General features: G+C 47.4%; 1 protein-coding gene across 8 annotated transcripts in view; it reads left to right on the top strand.

Annotated features, from left to right (window-relative positions):
• SNX19 (sorting nexin 19) overlaps positions 1 to 18740 on the top strand; it is a 45945-nt gene that overhangs the window by 12763 nt on the left and 14442 nt on the right. For all 8 annotated transcript variants that reach the window (XM_088457032.1, XM_088457029.1, XM_088457028.1 and 5 more), the window contains 5 exons: positions 4402 to 4540; positions 5776 to 5876; positions 7762 to 7881; positions 10599 to 10729; positions 13131 to 13227. In XM_088457032.1, coding sequence (XP_088313158.1) covers positions 4402 to 4540; positions 5776 to 5876; positions 7762 to 7881; positions 10599 to 10729; positions 13131 to 13227 — 588 coding nt within the window. The remainder of the gene's footprint in view (positions 1 to 4401; positions 4541 to 5775; positions 5877 to 7761; positions 7882 to 10598; positions 10730 to 13130; positions 13228 to 18740) is intronic.

Raw genomic sequence — 18740 nt, 5'->3', positions numbered from 1 at the left:
GTTTGCAATCTGCCTCCTCCCCTCTACAACACTCATCCATTCGCAGCTTATTCTTTATTGTTGTACCGATAGGAGTGGGCACCGTTTTGCTGCTGCTTGGTGCAGCATTTCAATAGTAATCCAGGAGCCTCCTTGTGTCCGTTTCCCTGAGAAAAGAATTAACCAGAAAGTTTTTATTGCTGGAGGCTTATTTGCTATCTGCGAGTAACACCATGATGTTGGCACACATAAACTACCAAGGGGAATACTGGAGCCCTTTGGTGTAGAAGGAAACAGCCAAGTATTCTTCTCAAGGGTGGACAACTGGGAAGCTGATTTTCATGACAGGGAGCGGTCTCTCTACCCAGAGGTCTTCAACCTATTGTGGAAAGGTAAAGATTAGCCGGAGGTAAACACTATAGGCTCTTGGCTAAATCACTAGGTTGCACAGGTTTGCCTAAGAAACAGGAATCTGAAAGCATTCCTAGTGGGTGCTATGATGATCGCAAGGAGGTACTGACTGGTGTATTTTTTTTTTACTTTCTGTCCCTAATGCTGTCTCACATACTCAAGGAGGCAAAGAAAGAGGGTGACCTAGTACGTATAGTAATTATCAGCCTGCTCAAGAATAGTAGGGTATGCTGACATTCTAAAATGTTAGCATTGACACCTTTTTGAAGCTGTCTCTCTGACAATGCCTTCTAGGGTCCTTTTTACCACCAACACTGGCTTTAATGGCGTGGCTGATGTGGCCGCGATCTTTCAGACTGAGAAGGTCATGTAGATCATGATCAGGGCCTTGAAAATTGGACTCAAAAACTTACCATAGGATGTAGAAGATCGTCATAGTTTGGTGTGACAGCGGAGGGTTTCACACCTCATCCTTTAATTTGGATTCAAGCTTCCTTAAACTCCACATTTTGGACCTGTCTATCCTTCTTAAGGGGGTTCTCCACAATCAACCTCCCAATGTTTCACCAGTTGATCCATGGGGGCCTAACTTTTCTGCATGTAAAGAATCCGCGATTCAGGCCTCTTGAATACAATGACCGGAAGGTGTTGTTTTTTTTTCTTTTTTTTGTACTGTCTATTGTCTCCACCAGAAGTTTGTCAAGTTTGATTGCCATTTCTTGTTTGTTACAATATCTGGCCTTTCATGGGACAGTACTGTACTATGCACTAACCTTTCATTCCAGCCCAGAGTGGTACCAGAAGTCCATTTGAACCAAGATGCTACCTTCCCTTCTCTTGGACAAGATCTATCATCAAGCAGTGGAGAATGTCTCTACCTCCTGGACGTGGTCCGAGCATTGCGGATCTGTTTAGATAGATTGCTTCCTTGTGTAACATGGATAGTCTCCTGGTTCTTTATGACGCACACAAAAAAAGATGGCCAGCATGGAAACAGACCTAAATCTTAGTAAAGGCTCTGGCTCCTGGTGTTTAGATCCACTCTACCCGATGGGCTAATGCTTGTAGTAGCACAATTATGCTGGTCTACTGCAACCTGGTCTTTTGTCCATATTTTTCCAGATTAATTTTAATCCAACCATGACCGTTTTGAGAAGAATGTTTTGTGTGCACTTTCCTCTAAGGACAGCTTTGTAAGGTCCTAGGTCCTAAAGTCTAGCAATGTCCCCCCAAGTGGGTGAAAGAGAGATTGTTTTTTGGTACCTGCTGTTAAATCTGTCTGTCAGGATCCATTTGGGGGAATACTGCTTTCCCAATTCTTTGTTTCACACTGTTTTGTTTGAATGTTTTTGTTTGATTTGCTTAATTCTGTGTTATCCTATGGTGTTTTTTATCCTGCAAGCTGAGATCTGATTGGATGAGGGGCAAGTAAGGGCGGAGGCAGACTGCAAACAGGTTTTGAGTTTTACAATGAGTGCCTGGTCCTGTAATCACCCTCTATTGCCCCAAGGTTAGCAGTGCCCCCTAAATGGGCTCAGTCAAATGGATTTAATAAGTACCACAAAAAAAATCTCTTGTATCTATTGCAAGCGTGACATACACTATCTGGCAAAAGTATTCGGACACCTGACCATTACACCAAGAGGGACTGTAATGACATTGTATTCAAATACATATACTTTAATATGTAGTTGGTCCCCCTTTTTGCAGCTACAACATCTTCCACTCTTCTTGGAAGGGTTTCCATGAGATTTTGGAGTGTTTCTGTGGGAATTTGTGCCCATTCATTCTGTAGAGCATTTATGCAGTCAGGCACTGATGTTGGACGAGATGCCTGGCTCGCAATCTCCGTTCCAGTTCATCCCAAAGGTGCTCGATGGGGTTGAGGTCAGGGCTCTGGGCCTGATTCAGAGCCGGACGCTTTTGGGTGCGTCCTCCTGGGCGCTCGCATAGCTGTGGGTTACCACCCACAGCTTATGCGAGCGTCCATGATGCTGGTCAAGACTATCGCGACCATCGGGCTTGCGACGAGACCCTGCGGTAGGGTCTTGCTGCCACAAGCCCTGGAGTGATTTTGCCTCTATCAGAGCCAAAATCACTCCCACTGACCCAGACGGTAGGCGTTCCCATGGGAACGCCTCCGTCTGGGCAGCCACGCCCTGGCACGCCCACCAAAGGCGGCGTGCTGTCACTCACCATCGACAGCACGCCTCCTTTGGTGCGAGACCCCGAGCGACGGCTTCCCCGTCGCTCGCCGGGTCTCGCACATGCGCATGACGGAGCAGCCTCCGTCGTGCGCATGACGGAGCAGCCTCCGTCGTGCGCATGCGCATTTGGGTACCATCGACCCGCTTGCGAGCGGGTCTGAATGAGACCCTCTGTGCGGGCCAGTCAAGTTCTTCCACTCCGCACTCCTCAAGCCATGTCTCTATAGTCCTTGCTTTGTGCACTGGGGCACAGTCATGTTGGAATAAACTCTTGCCACAAAGTTGGAAGCATAGCATTGTCCAAAATGTCTTGGTATGCTGAAGAATTAAGATTGCCCTTCTTGGGAGATAAGGGGCCTAGACCACACCCTGAAAAATAGCCCTATACCATTGTCCCTCCTCCATCAAACTTCTCAGTTGGTACAATGCAGTCAGACAGCTAACGTTCTCCTGGCAACCGCCAAACCCAGACTCGCCCATCTGACTGCCAAACAGAGAAGCATGATTCATCACTCCACAGAACACGTTTCCACTGCTCCACAGTCCAATGTTGGTGTGCTTTACACCACTCCATCCGACGCTTGGCATTGGACTTGGTGATGTGAGGCTTGAATGCAGCTCCTCGGCCAAGGAAACCCATTCCATTAAGCTCCAGCCGCACAGTATTTTGCTTACATTAATGCCAGTGGAAGTTTGGAACTCTTCAGCTATGGAATCAGCAGAGCGTTGGTGACTTTTACGCACCTTAGCAGTCGTTGACCCCGCTCTGTAGTTTTACGTAGTCTACCGCTTCATGGCTGAGTTACTGTTGTTCCTAAACGCTTCCACTTTCTAATAATATCACTTAAAGTTGACCGTAGAATATCCAGCAGGGATGAGTTTTCACAAACCGACTTATTGCAAAGGTGGCATCTTATCATAGTACTACGCTTGAAGTCACTAAGCTCTTCAGAACGACCCATTTTGAGACTGCATGGCTAGGTGCTTGATTTTATCCACCTGTGGCAACGGGTCTGATTGAATCACCTCAATTCAATAATTAATAGGTGTGGCCAAATTCTTTTGTCCATATAGTGTATGTCTGTGCATATCATATACATTACAGGGCACTGCATGTTCATATATAATGTAGCATGAAGACCAGTGTATATAAGCTCTTGCTTAGTGCCTTGCCATGCGTGAACGATCACCGGAGCTGATCTCTCAGTCGTACGCAGGACTCCTATCCCGCTGGCACATTTGGAACGGGAAGGGTTAAGTCTTTAGAGCTGCCTGAAATTCAATTTCCACGCACATCACAATCCCTCCAGCACAAGGTCGCTTCCCACCCAGGAAAAAGATTATTAATTTAAGTGGATCTAAACAAACAAGACTTAATCATTTGTACATGTACAGTTAATGAAAACTTGTCGTACACAGTAACTTCAAAAGACGCTCCAATAGCGCTGGGCACCAGAAATGGGCTAGGCGTATACCCACGGGGTATCACATCTTCAAAGACAGCAAGTGGAAGCTGACATGAATTTAATTAAAACTAGAACGAGATCTGCGTGTGGGAGAAAAGTGACACATACACATACACAGTATCTAAGTGACTAACAACCGTTCTTCACATTACGCGTGTAATCTTCTGATACGAGGGTAAATATGATGCTAACTCCATGGTCGCCATTGGGAATAGATACGTGAGCTGTGTGTGAGACTGGGGACCTAACACAAGGGTTACAGGGTTTCCAGCCTAGGTGAATGTGGCACAGTTTGGCATTGGCCTTTGATTCACCTGTCTCCTTGTCCTGTATGGCAGTATGATACAGCGCTGGATAGCCAGTCTCTGGGCACCCTGCAGCCAATGGCGTATCACACAGTCAACCGGAGGTATCGCGAGTTCCTCAATCTTCAGACCCGACTGGAAGAGAAGGCTGAATTGCGCAAGTTCATCAAGCGTGAGAAGCTGTATAAATAAATGTATATTGTGCTGTAAGGATGCCTTATGTGTGATCATACACCTTATTCTAGTCCTGGCAAGGGTTTGGGAAATACATAGGCTGGCATCTCATTTATAACCGAGCATGTAGTATGATGCCCTAACATAAGAGGGCAGTGTGAGACAGGGCTCTCATAGTTATTGCTATGCCAGTGAAGGACGCTCCTATCCCTGTCTTTAAGAGAGAGCTTTCCCCTTTTTTATAAAAGTGATTTATACATTATGGGCCGGATTCTGAGTCGTAGAGATCTCATCATGGACGCAAGCAGCGAGTTTTTGCTATACTGTAGTACATGCACAGATGTGAATTTACGCCTTGTTGCTTATGTCTGTCCGAGTCGTGGCCTGATCTGTCTCTCTGTGAAACAGGACATTTTGGGACGTGAACTGGGCGCTGGCAAAGCCCTGACTTGCTACTAGAGTGTCCTGGCGGTGTATAAAAAGCAATTCTGAGTCGTGCACAAGGGGAAGGGAAGCCTGTCTCTGACAGATGTCTCGCACCTGGTACAGGACTGGTGCAAGTGCAGATACGGTGGCTGATGTAAAATAAGTGGGTGGCACCGGTTTCTGCTTACATAAACTCACTCTCTCATTAGTCCTATGTATTCTCGCTTTAGCTTAAGGTAGTAAATCGGGCGACCACAGCTACAGCCACTTTGACTGCCACTCAGATTCAGCCCTATTAGAATACATTTCTTTCTGGCAACTTTTTCATACGCTCTAAAAATGTTTTTAAAAGACAAATAATATATTTTTATTAGGCATTGGTGTTCTGTCTTGCACTGTTTTCACACTCATTTATTTTAGACTAATCCCTGTGCAGAGCAGCACTCCCCCCTGTATATTTGGAGCAGAGCCTTTTGCACTCTCCTGAGTTGGGGCAATGTTTTTGAATATGTCACCCGCAGAGGGCTGCTGGCTGAAAATTTGGGTGGGATGGGCCTGTGCTCAACACAACCTCCCCCAGGCAGTAATACACCTCTGTTACAATGTATAACACCTATAATGTTGGACAGGAAACTTCTAGGTTGTGGGGCTTATTTATAAACGTAGCTGTAGCTACTGATATTAGTGAAAGCTGTTCCTGGTTGTTTGCTGTGTTTTTGCCATTACGGACTGTTACTTTCCCAATGAGTCGTGTCACAATGACTAGTCACCGTTGTTTTTTTTGTATCTTCTCCTTGTTACTTTCAGACATTAAAGGACCCAAGAAGTTTCTTCCAGATTTGCCATTTGGGAACATGGACAGTGAAAAGGTGGAGGCACGAAAGAGCCTCCTGGAAACCTTTTTAAGGGTCAGTTAAGAGCTGTAAAGACACAACTAAGGGCAATGAGAGGGTCAGGGACAGCGAGCAGGGAGAGCCCACCAGCATGTACAGCTCTGAGATACCCAGACTACAGGGTACAGAGGGCACTTTTCATTACCTCTTGTGTCAAACCCAGCTGTTCTGAGTTATGCCCTCAAACTTGTGTCATTGACTATTAACCCTTGTAGTGTTGGCTGTTAAAGTAGAATCTATGCAATCCGGGTTGGGTACGAGATCCCAAAAGTCATGAGCCGATGGTCAGAATCCGACAGATTTTTGTAAGTATCATAACCCTTCCGTTGCCTAAGCCTCCCCTCTTGCAGCCTAAACCAAAGCCTCCCCTCCTGCAGCCTAAACTAAAGCCTCCCCTCCTGCAGCCTAAACTAAAGCCTCCCCTCCTGCAGCCTAAACTAAAGCCTCCCCTCCTGCAGCCTAAACCTAAGCCTCCCCTCCTGCAGCCTAAACCTAAGCCTCCCCTCCTGCAGCCTAAGCCAAACCCTCCCCTCCTGCAGCCTAAGCCAAACCCTCCCCTCCTGCAGCCTAAGCCAAACCCTCCCCTCCTGCAGCCTAAGCCAAACCCTCCCCTCCTGCAGCCTAAGCCTCCCCTCCTGCAGCCTAAACCTCCCCTCCTGCAGCCTAAACCAAACCCTCCTGCAGCCTAAGCCAAACCCTCCTGCAGCCTAAGCCTCCCCTCCTGCTGCCTAACCCTAAGCCTCCCCTCCTGCCTAACCCTAAGCCTCCCCTCCTGCAGCCTAAGCCTAACCCTCCCCTCCTGCAGCCTAAACCTAACCCTCCCCTCCTGCAGCCTAAACCTAACCCTCCCCTCCTGCAGCCTAAACCAAACCCTCACCTCCTGCAGCCTAAACCAAACCCTCACCTCCTGCAGCCTAAACCAAACCCTCACCTCCTGCAGCCTAAACCAAACCCTCACCTCCTGCAGCCTAAACCAAACCCTCACCTCCTGCAGCCTAAACCAAACCCTCCCCTCCTGCAGCCTAACCCTCCCCTCCTGCAGCCTAAACCTAACCCTCCCCTCCTGCAGCCTACACCTAACCCTCCCCTCCTGCAGCCTAACCCTCCCCTCCTGCAGCCTAAACCTAACCCTCCCCTCCTGCAGCCTACACCTAACCCTCCCCTCCTGCAGCCTAAACCTCCCCTCCTGCAGCCTAAACCTCCCCTCCTGCAGCCTAACCCTAACCCTCCCCTCCTGCAGCCTAAACCTCCCCTCCTGCAGCCTAACCCTCCCCTCCTGCAGCCTAAACCTAACCCTCCCCTCCTGCAGCCTAACCCTAAGCCTCCCCTCCTGCAGCCTAACCCTAAACCTCCCCTCCTGCAGACTAAACCTAAGCCTCCCCTCCTGCAGCCTAAACCTAAGTCTCCCACAGACCCTAATACTTACCCCTGCAATCTGTCTGGATCCTGACTGTCTGGATGCCAACTACATCCCTGAAATGCAACTCTAGGGTATATTTACTAAAGTGAGAGATTTTAGAAGTGGGGATGTTGCCCATAGCAACCAATCAGATTCTAGTTATTATCCTCTAGAAGTTGCTAGATAAATGTGTAGAATCTGATTGGTTGCTATGGGCAACATCTCTACTTTTAAAAACTCTAACTTTAGTAAATATCTCCCTAGAGCTTTATTGTCTTCCAACCCTTAATATCCATATTATCCATTAATTTATTTTTAATTGTTTGTAAATGTATTTGTTCTGGCTGGGACAAATGGCTATTGTATCATTTCTGGGAACTTTGCACCATCCTGCATTGTAACAGACCTGGGAACAGCAGTCATACATACGTACACTAAGTTATAATGGTTTTGTTATTGGGTGTGCTTCTGCAGTATAATATGTGTATGATTGTGTTACAGCAACTCTGCGCAGTGCCGGAGATCGCCAGCAGCGAGGAGGTGCAGGAGTTCCTGGCTCTGAACACTGATGCCCGGATTGCATTTGTGAAAAAGCCATTCTTGGTCTCACGGATCGACAAGGTACCAAGGAATGAGGCCTACCATCACCGGTATATGCTGCACTGGTAGATCACTGACACTGTATAGAGATACTGGTAGATCACTGACACTTTATGGAAATACTGGTAGATCACTGACACTGTATAGAGATACTGGAAGATCACTGACACTGTATAGAGATACTGGAAGATCACTGACACTGTATAGAGATACTGGTAGATCACTGACACTGTATAGAGATACTGGTAGATCACTGACACTGTATAGAGATACTGTAAGATCACTGACACTGTATAGAGATACTGTAAGATCACTGACACTGTATAGAGATACTGTAAGATCACTGACACTGTATAGAGATACTGGGAGATCACTGACACTGTATAGAGATACTGGTAGATCACTGACACTGTATAGAGATACTGGTAGATCACTGACACTGTATAGAGATACTGGAAGATCACTGACACTGTATAGAGATACTGTAAGATCACTGACACTGTATAGAGATACTGGTAGATCACTGACACTGTATAGAGATACTGGTAGATCACTGACACTGTATAGAGATACTGGTAGATCACTGACACTGTATAGAGATACTGGTAGATCACTGACACTGTATAGAGATACTGGTAGATCACTGACACTGTATAGAGATACTGGTAGATCACTGACACTGTATAGAGATACTGGTAGATCACTGACACTGTATAGAGATACTGGTAGATCACTGACACTGTATAGAGATACTGGTAGATCCCTGACACTGTATAGAGATACTGGTAGATCACTGACACTATATGGAGATACTGGTAGATCACTGACACTATATGGAGATACTGGTAGATCTATGACACTGTATAGAGATGCGGGTAGATTACTGACGCTATAGAGATGCTGGTAGATCACTGACACTGTATAGAGATACTGGAAGATCACTGACACTGTATAGAGATGTTGGTAGATCAATGATACTATATAGAGAAACTGGTAGGTCACTGACACTAAGAGAAACTGGTAGATCACTAACACTGTATGGAGATGCTGGTAGATCACTGACACTGTATGGAGATGCTGGTAGATCACTGACACTAGAGAGGCTGGTAGATCACTGACACTGTATAGAGATGCGGGTAGATCACTGACACTAGAGATACTGGTAGATCACTGACACTTTATGGAGATACTGGTAGATCACTGACACTGTATAGAGATACTGGTAGATCACTGACACTGTATAGAGATACTGGAAGATCACTGACACTGTATAGAGATACTGGTAGATCACTGACACTGTATAGAGATACTGGTAGATCACTGACACTGTATAGAGATACTGTAAGATCACTGACACTGTATAGTGATACTGGAAGATCACTGACACTGTATAGAGATTTTGGTATAACATTGATACTATAGATACTGGTAGATCACTGACACTGTATAGAGATACTGGAAGATCACTGACACTGTATAGAGATACTGGAAGATCACTGACACTGTATAGAGATACTGGTAGATCACTGACACTGTATAGAGATACTGGAAGATCACTGACACTGTATAGAGATATTGGTATAACATTGATACTATAGAGAGATACTGTTAGAATACTGATACTGTTAGATTACTTGCACTATGTAGGGTATATGCACTTGGGAAAAACCTGGCCTTGGTCTCACGGTAAGGAGCAGTAAGGCCTCTCATCTCCATTACACATAACACTACATGGAGCCCAGCATAGAGAATTCAGGTATATGGAGCTCTCTCTGGAGCCGTTGTCTTTTCTTTCCTGTTTCTGTGTGATGTCTCTCTATTAAATGATATTACACTATATTCCCTCTCCTTCCGTTGTTATGGGGCATAAGTATATGATGATATGGGATACAGTCAATATACTGTAATCCCACTGTCTAAATCCTGACAAGGGTCTAAAGAAAGGCGTCTAAATCCAGACCCCTATCTTTATCCCGATGACTGAATCCCAACAGGACGGCTTCCCGAACGAAGATAAGCGGGGACACTTAGTGGTTAGCCGCGGGGGGGAGGGTTAGGTACCCCGGGGGGACTTAGGGATAGGCACCCTCCAGGAAGGATTAGGCTAGAGGAAGGGGGGCTAGTGTTAGGCGCCACCAGGGGAAAGTTAGATTTAGGGTGCGGGGGGGGGGGGGGGGGTTAAGTTTAGGCACCCCCGGGGGATATTTAGGGTTAGGCACCACCCCGGGAGTTTTAGGGTTAGGCACCCCTAAGGGAGGGTCGGGGGGGAGATGGGTTGAGTGACTTACCTGCTCAGTCGGGATTATGCATAGTCGAGTTTCCGGCGTCGGCATTTTACCCGGCGGCTACTCAGCCACTGGGATTTAATACCCAACCCGATGATATGAGTCACGTACACACACGGTGCACACCTAGGAGGAGGAGAATGTAGTACCAATGAGAGAGCATTTATTGTCTGATTGAGAGACGGAAGGAATCCTTGTCTATGAGGAAAAGGATTTGGACTACTCACCTATTGAGGAGATAAGGAATGTGATGATCTCTTATTTTAAATGACGTATACAGCAACAGTGGGAGAAGTCTCTATTTATATATTTTCTTATATTGAGTTATAGGTGTCGATAGTCACCTTACTGGGAATTCACTGTTGTGCGCATTTGGAATTTCACCTCTTGTATTTTTAATATCTGGAAACGTACAGTATGTGAGCTTCATCCTTGTCCGTTTCCTCCGGGCAGATTGTGGTAAATGCCATTGTTGACACTCTGAAGACGGCGTTTCCTCGTTCTGAACCCCAGAGTCCGACAGATGAGCTGAGTGAGAACGAGGTGGATGGGAAATCTCAGAATGACAACAAAAAGAGCTCAAAGTGAGTCTTCATGTACGACAACCAGGGACGTATTGCCAGGCGCAGCTGTATGTGAGGCTCCCATGCCCGGCGCAGCTGTGTGTGAGGCTCCCATGCCCGGCGCAGCTGTGTGTGAGGCTCCCATGCCCGGCGCAGCTGTGTGTGAGGCTCCCATGCCCGGCGCAGCTGTGTGTGAGGCTCCCATGCCCGGCGCAGCTGTGTGTGAGGCTCCCATGCCCGGCGCAGCTGTGTGTGAGGCTCCCATGCCCGGCGCAGCTGTGTGTGAGGCTCCCATGCCCGGCGCAGCTGTGTGTGAGGCTCCCATGCCCGGCGCAGCTGTGTGTGAGGCTCCCATGCCCGGCGCAGCTGTGTGTGAGGCTCCCATGCCCGGCGCAGCTGTGTGTGAGGCTCCCATGCCCGGCGCAGCTGTGTGTGAGGCTCCCATGCCCGGCGCAGCTGTGTGTGAGGCTCCCATGCCCGGCGCAGCTGTGTGTGAGGCTCCCATGCCCGGCGCAGCTGTGTGTGAGGCTCCCATGCCCGGCGCAGCTGTGTGTGAGGCTCCCATGCCCGGCGCAGCTGTGTGTGAGGCTCCCATGCCCGGCGCAGCTGTGTGTGAGGCTCCCATGCCCGGCGCAGCTGTGTGTGAGGCTCCCATGCCCGGCGCAGCTGTGTGTGAGGCTCCCATGCCCGGCGCAGCTGTGTGTGAGGCTCCCATGCCCGGCGCAGGTCTGTGTGAGGCTCCCATGCCCGGCGCAGGTCTGTGTGAGGCTCCCATGCCTGGCACAGCTTTCTGGAAATATGGGTGCTTTATACGAATTCAAATAATATTTTTTGGGTTAACTCTTCAAATATGTAAAGACTGCTCTGGAAAACGTCATTAATATACAATATAATATCTGTAATAAACATGAGGTTCTTTCACATTTTGCGGTAACCGTATATGTATATAGCTATATATATGTGTATGTATATATACACTGTCTAACTTAAAAAATTCATAATGTACAAATAGATTTGAGCAGGTTGTCTGCTGGGAGGCAGTAATTATCCCGAATATGCGCAGCAATAAATGGCTCTTATTGTCCATTATCTGTCTATTATTAACTCAAAATGAGCACTCAGAGTAAAGTCCTTGATCTCCTTCCTTTACTGTAATACTAATAAAGTGGAAAAAAAATGTGTACGTGAAAAATGTAGAGAACGCGATCTGTACATGTTACCGCACTGCCCCCTGCTGGACGCTGCCCGGCACAGCCATTCCACATCCCTGCTGCATCTAGAAGCTCTTACCGTAGTGATGTACAGTATACTGAAGCCTTACACTGGCCTCTCGCACATCTCCGAATGAGTAACGCTCATCTTATACTCCACTACCATCCACCGGATCGCTGAGCTTCGTTTAAAGGTTGTATGTTCTGACCATGTTGTTTGCCAAAGCGTTTCAGGAACGACAGACTCGCAGTACAGCAGCTTAGGCGGCTCTCACATTGTCTCTATTATTGCTATTGTTTGGGGGGAGGGGTGCCGTCACGAAGGCAAGTGAGTTGATAATCATCCTAAAGATGATCATGGACAGCGCCCGTGTTTGTGCTCTGTGCACAGGTAAATCCTCATCTCCGCTGTACATAAAATGTTGTTTTAAGAACAAAACAAGGAATTTTATGCAGCACTCCGGCATGCTAAGGACAAGACTCTGTCATTCTGTACAGCCTCCATATTGCTTTTAAATCCGCTGCCTGTCTTCCCGATTCAGACATTACCATTTATTCTTCTTTGCACTCTGGCCCTGATTCAGAGCCGGACGCTCTGACAGAGTGCTCGCTCTGAATCAGGGCCGGCCTTCTGTTTTTTTTAGAGTGGCCCCCTGGCCGCTCGCATAGCTGTGGGTGACCATCGGGCTTGCGACGACTTGTGGTAGGGTTTGCCTGTCGCTATCCGGGTCTCGCGCATGCGCACGACGGAGCATGCGCACTGGACCACCATCGACCCGCGTGCGAGGGCATAGCGCTCGCGAGCGGATCTGAATCAGGCCCTCTGTGTATTGAGAACAAACTATCTGTTGTTAGCGCCGTTGAAGCTACTTGATTCTAAAGCGGCATACACACACAACGATTTTGTTCCCAACGATTTTATGAACGATTTTCTGTCAGATTTTTTAAAATGTAATGAACGATTTTTTTGAACTACAAACGATTTTTGCATATTCCCTTAATGAAAATCGTTGAGTTGACAAGTCTGACTGAACTACAAATGTGAATGCGCATGAACGATGATCGTTCATCGTTTCACTCAGAAAGTGAACGATTTTTTCAAACGATTATCGTTAAACGTTATCGTTTAACAAATCGCGGTGTGTGTGTATGCAGCTTTACAGACGGAATCCAGGGGACCTAATCTTGAGCCATTCTGTTGTCACTCCCAGATCACGGCTCCGATTCCCGTCCAGTAAAATTGCTCCGGTGCTAAGTTCGGCTGACGCCCAGGACAGAATCCTGTACGCTGTACAAGAGAGCAGTACGGTGAGTGCTTATGATTACTCAGCAAGTAATGTACATAAATGTATTACTGGGCTAAGTGGTATAGGGGACAGTAAGTCGATGACAGTCGCCATTCTGGTTATAGTCTTGGTGTTGACGCAGAGCCATTACAAACTGAAGGGGAATGATGGACTGGTCACAGCCTGTAAGTTCTGTCTGAGAGAAGTCAGGGTAACACTGAACAGCGTACTTTACCTCACTCTTTGTATAATCTATTTCTTCTTGCCCAATTATCCTCTACTAACTCTTTAGCACAGTGGGCCTAATTCAGAGCCGGACGCTATGTGCGCTCGCTCGTTCAGAAAAAGGGGCCGGCTATTTAAATTGAGCGCTCGCTCTTTGCGGTCTGTTGACGCCTCTATGTCTGAGCGAGCGAACGAAACATGCGCTCGCTATTTTGTAAAGACGCCCCCTGGCCGCTCGCATCATACGTCATCTCCGCTATTTATTAGATTAATCGAGTACATCGAAAGGCGTCTGAACTGCTCGCAGTGCTTGTGGTTGGATTTTCCTACCGCAATCATGCGAACAGTTCAGGCTAAGAAACAACCAAGTGACGTGGTCGATGACGCTGCTTTGTTAATTATGCACACCCTTAAAACGCCCGTTTTGACCGTTTGGCACGCCTGCGTTCGGATCTCCACTCCCCATTTTCAAGCACCTTCCCCTTTTACCACACACAAACGCCTCATCCTGTCACTCAAATTAGCAGGCACTCGCTATTTTGCGAACACACGTTTTCCGACCGCACTGACTGTTTGGCGCATGCGTATTACGACCCATACGCATGCGCAGATGTGCGAACATCGCTCGGAGCGAACGAGCGGCCGCTTACGAGCGGCTCTGAATCAGGCCCAGTGTTTCTTAAACCCAGTCCTCCTGGAACCCTAACAGTGCATGTTTTCCAGATCATATGGCTGGAGCACAGGTGTGTTAATTGACTAACACAATAGATCTACAGGTGGTACTGACTATGCCTGAGAGTACCTTGGAAACATGCACTGCTAGAGTTCCATGTGGGCCAGGTTTGTGAAACACTGGTTTAGCAAATCGCACACTACACACTAAAGGGGGGTACGCTCTTGTACGACCGGCAATGGCGCCAATGTCCAGGAACGGTACACACTGCAGCGATTAATGAAGGACGGAACGATTGATCACTTGTTCTGTCCTTCTTTAACATGCATGGAGCTGCATGCGATATCATCGGGTTTGATATGCAGCACATCAAACCTGACGATGTTGTGTGCAAACGCGGGAGCGTGCATATCGTGTGTACACACTGCTCCATATGTCGTTCCGATTTGGCCAAATCGGAACAACATCGCTCCAGTGTGTCCCCGGCATAAGAGATCCAGTTTATGCTACAGTGGGGGGTAGTTGAAATGCCGGCTGTCGGGGTACTGGCCCTCAGAATACAGCCGCCGGAATCCCGTCACCAGTCAGAATCCCGCCGCCGGCATCTTGAAGGTAAGTAGTTGGGCTAGGAGGAGGGTTAGGGATCAGGCACTAGGGGTAGGGTTAGGGATCAGGCACTAGGGGTAGGGTTAGGGATCAGGCACTAGGGGTAGGGTTAGGGATCAGGCACTAGGGGGAGGGTTAGGGATCAGGCACTAGGGGGAGGATTAGGGATCAGGCACTAGGGGGAGGGTTAGGGATCAGGCACTAGGGGGAGGGTTAGGGATCAGGCACTAGGGGGAGGGTTAGGGATCAGGCACTAGGGGTAGGGGTCAGGCACTAGGGGGAGGGGTAGGGGTCAGGCACTAGGGGGAGGGGTAGGGATCAGGCACTAGGGGAGGGGTAGGGATCAGGCACTAGGGGGAGGGTTAGGGATCAGACACTAGGGGGAGGGTTAGGGATCAGGCACTAGGGGGAGGGTTAGGGATCAGGCACTAGGGGGACGGTTAGGGTTAGGCAGTAAGGTGAAGGAGGGTTAGGGTTAGACACTAGGTAGGGAGGCTAGGTTTGGGGTGGGGGAAGGGAGAGTTAGGGGTTGGATTAGGGTACTTACCGGCCATTATCAGTATTTTAACCCTGTCAGGATTCTGACCGCAGGGGTCCCGAGTGCCGGCATCCCATACCCAACCCCTGCAGAGGGGATGAAGTTACGCGGCCGCCGGTCTCACTCCCTACAGCGTAATCCCGCCAAGGGATTAACATAGGTGTCGAAATACCGCCGCATGTCTTAATCCCGAAGTCGGAACGCCGAGGACGCTGGATCGATTGTCCTCTCTGCCGGGTAAGTACACACTTAGCCTGGGGATGGAGGGGTTAGGTTTAGGGACCCACGGGGGGACTTAGTGTTAGGCACTCCACCCGGGAGGGTTAGGTTTAGGGTGCGGGAAGGGGGGGGTTAGGTTTAGGCACCCGTGGGGGGAGGTTAGGGTTAGGCACCCCTAAGGGAGGGTTAGGGGGGGAGGGGAGGGTTAGCATACTTACCACTGGGCGTCGGGATCTTCACCCGTCGGCCTGTCACTGTCGGGATCTTGAGCCGCCGGTATTACGATCCCATTCCCCTGCAGAGATATTGCTGCAGATCCACCATAGCCTGAGCCATGTGTCAGAGTGGTGGAAAATAACAAGGTCTCTTACTGTAACGCTGTCCTGGAGACTCGTTTATAGAAGAATCATTCATATCGGCGAATGTCGTAGCGCTTGGTCCTTTAGCCGTGACGGCAGCGTCACAGGTTCTTAGCAAATAGAGAAGCCCGTTTCTAATGATTATGGTTTTAGCTCACAAAATGGCCGCTCCGCTTTCTCATATAAAAAGGGTTTTCTGTTGTCATCGCTGAGATAAAAGTCTGCACTGGATACTCGGATAGTCTTATTGCCATGTACAGTACACATGGAATACCTTTATGTATGATAGGTGAGCCTCTTACTCCGCTATACTTACATTGAAAAAGAATATTTAGTAGCATATCTGCTGCAAAATGAGATTAAAGTTTCAGAAGAATTGCTGGTAATACTGGTGTTATATACAGTACGGGAGCATTTGGTAATACTGGTGTTATATACTGTACGGGAGCATCTGGTAATACTGGTGTGTTATACTGTACGGGTGCATCTGGTAATACTGGTTATATACTGTACGGGAGCATCTGGTAATACTGGTGTGTTATGCTGTATGGGAGCATCTGGTAATACTGGTGTTATATACTGTACGGGAGCATCTGGCAATACTGGTGTTATATAATGTACGAGTGCATCTGGTAATACTGGTGTGTTATACTGTATGGGAGCATCTGGTAATACTGGTGTGTTATACTGTATGGGAGCATCTGGTAATACTGGTGTGTTATACTGTATGGGAGCATCTGGTAATACTGGTGTGTTATACTGTATGGGAGCATCTGGTAATACTGATGTGTTATACTGTACAGGAGCATCTGGCAATACTGGTGTTATATACTGGACGGGAGCATCTGGTAATACTGGTGTTATATACTGTACGGGAGCATCTGGTAATACTGGTGTTATATACTGTACGGGAACATCTGGTAATACTGGTGTTATATACTGTACGGGAACATCTGGTAATACTGGTGTTATATACTGTACGGGTGCATCTGGTAATACTGGTGTTGTATACTGTACGGGAGCATCTGGTAATACTGGTGTTGTATACTGTACGGGAGCATCTGATAATACTGGTGTTATATACTGTACGGGAGCATCTGGTAATACTGGTGTGTTATACTGTACGGGAGCATCTGGTAATACTGGTGTGTTATACTGTACGGGAACATCTGGTAATACTGGTGTTATATACTGTACGGGAGCATCTGGTAATACTGGTGTGTTATGCTGTATGGGTGCATCTGGTAATACTGGTGTGTTATGCTGTATGGGTGCATCTGGTAATACTGGTTATATACTGTACGGGTGCATCTGGTAATACTGGTGTGTTATGCTGTATGGGAGCATCTGGTAATACTGATGTGTTATATACTGTACGGGAGCATCTGGCAATACTGGTGTTATATAATGTACGAGTGCATCTGGTATTACTGGTGTGTTATACTGTATGGGAGCATCTGGTTATACTGGTTATATACTGTACGGGAGCATCTGGTAATACTGGTGTGTTATACTGTACGGGAGCATCTGGTAATACTGGTGTGTTATACTGTACGGGAACATCTGGTAATACTGGTGTTATATACTGTACGGGAGCATCTTGTAATACTGGTTATATACTGTATGGGAGCATCTGGTAATACTGGTGTGTTATGCTGTATGGGTGCATCTGGTAATACTGGTGTGTTATGCTGTATGGGTGCATCTGGTAATACTGGTTATATACTGTACGGGAGCATCTGGTAATACTGGTGTTATATAATGTACGAGTGCATCTGGTAATACTGGTGTGTTATGCTGTATGGGTGCATCTGGTAATACTGGTGTGTTATGCTGTATGGGTGCATCTGGTAATACTGGTGTTATATAATGTACGAGTGCATCTGGTTATACTGGTGTGTTATACTGTATGGGAGCATCTGGTTATACTGGTTATATACTGTACGGGAGCATCTGGTAATACTGGTGTGTTATACTGTACGGGAACATCTGGTAATACTGGTGTGTTATACTGTACGGGAGCATCTGGTAATACTGGTTATATACTGTATGGGAGCATCTGGCAATACTGGTGTTATATAATGTACGAGTGCATCTGGTAATACTGGTGTGTTATACTGTATGGGAGCATCTGGTTATACTGGTGTGTTATGCTGTACGGGAGCATCTGGTAATACTGGTGTGTTATACTGTACGGGAGCATCTGGTAATACTGGTGCTATATACTGTACGGGAGCATCTGGTAATACTGGTGTTATATACTGTACGGGAGCATCTGGCAATACTGGTGTTATATAATGTACGAGTGCATCTGGTAATACTGGTGTGTTATACTGTATGGGAGCATCTGGTATTACTGGTGTGTTATATACTGTACGGGAGCATCTGGTAATACTGGTGTGTTATACTGTACGGGAGCATCTGGTAATACTGGTGTGTTATATACTGTACGGGAGCATCTGGTTATACTGGTGTGTTATGCTGTACGGGAGCATCTGGTAATACTGGTGTGTTATACTGTACGGGAGCATCTGGTAATACTGGTGCTATATACTGTACGGGAGCATCTGGTAATACTGGTGTTATATACTGTACGGGAGCATCTGGCAATACTGGTGTTATATAATGTACGAGTGCATCTGGTAATACTGGTGTGTTATACTGTATGGGAGCATCTGGTATTACTGGTGTGTTATATACTGTACGGGAGCATCTGGTAATACTGGTGTGTTATACTGTACGGGAGCATCTGGTAATACTGGTGTGTTATATACTGTACGGGAGCATCTGGTAATACTGGTGTGTTATACTGTACGGGAGCATCTGGTAATACTGGTGTTATATACTGTACGGGAGCATCTGGTAATACTGGTGTGTTATACTGTACGGGAGCATCTGATAATACTGGTTATATA

This window comes from Taudactylus pleione, unplaced genomic scaffold, assembly GCF_031769625.1.
Source record: "Taudactylus pleione unplaced genomic scaffold, aTauple2 ptg000734l, whole genome shotgun sequence".
Lineage (NCBI taxonomy): Eukaryota > Metazoa > Chordata > Amphibia > Anura > Myobatrachidae > Taudactylus > Taudactylus pleione.
The sequence above is the reverse complement of the archived record's forward strand: the minus strand, read 5'-3'. Positions and strand labels throughout refer to the sequence as shown.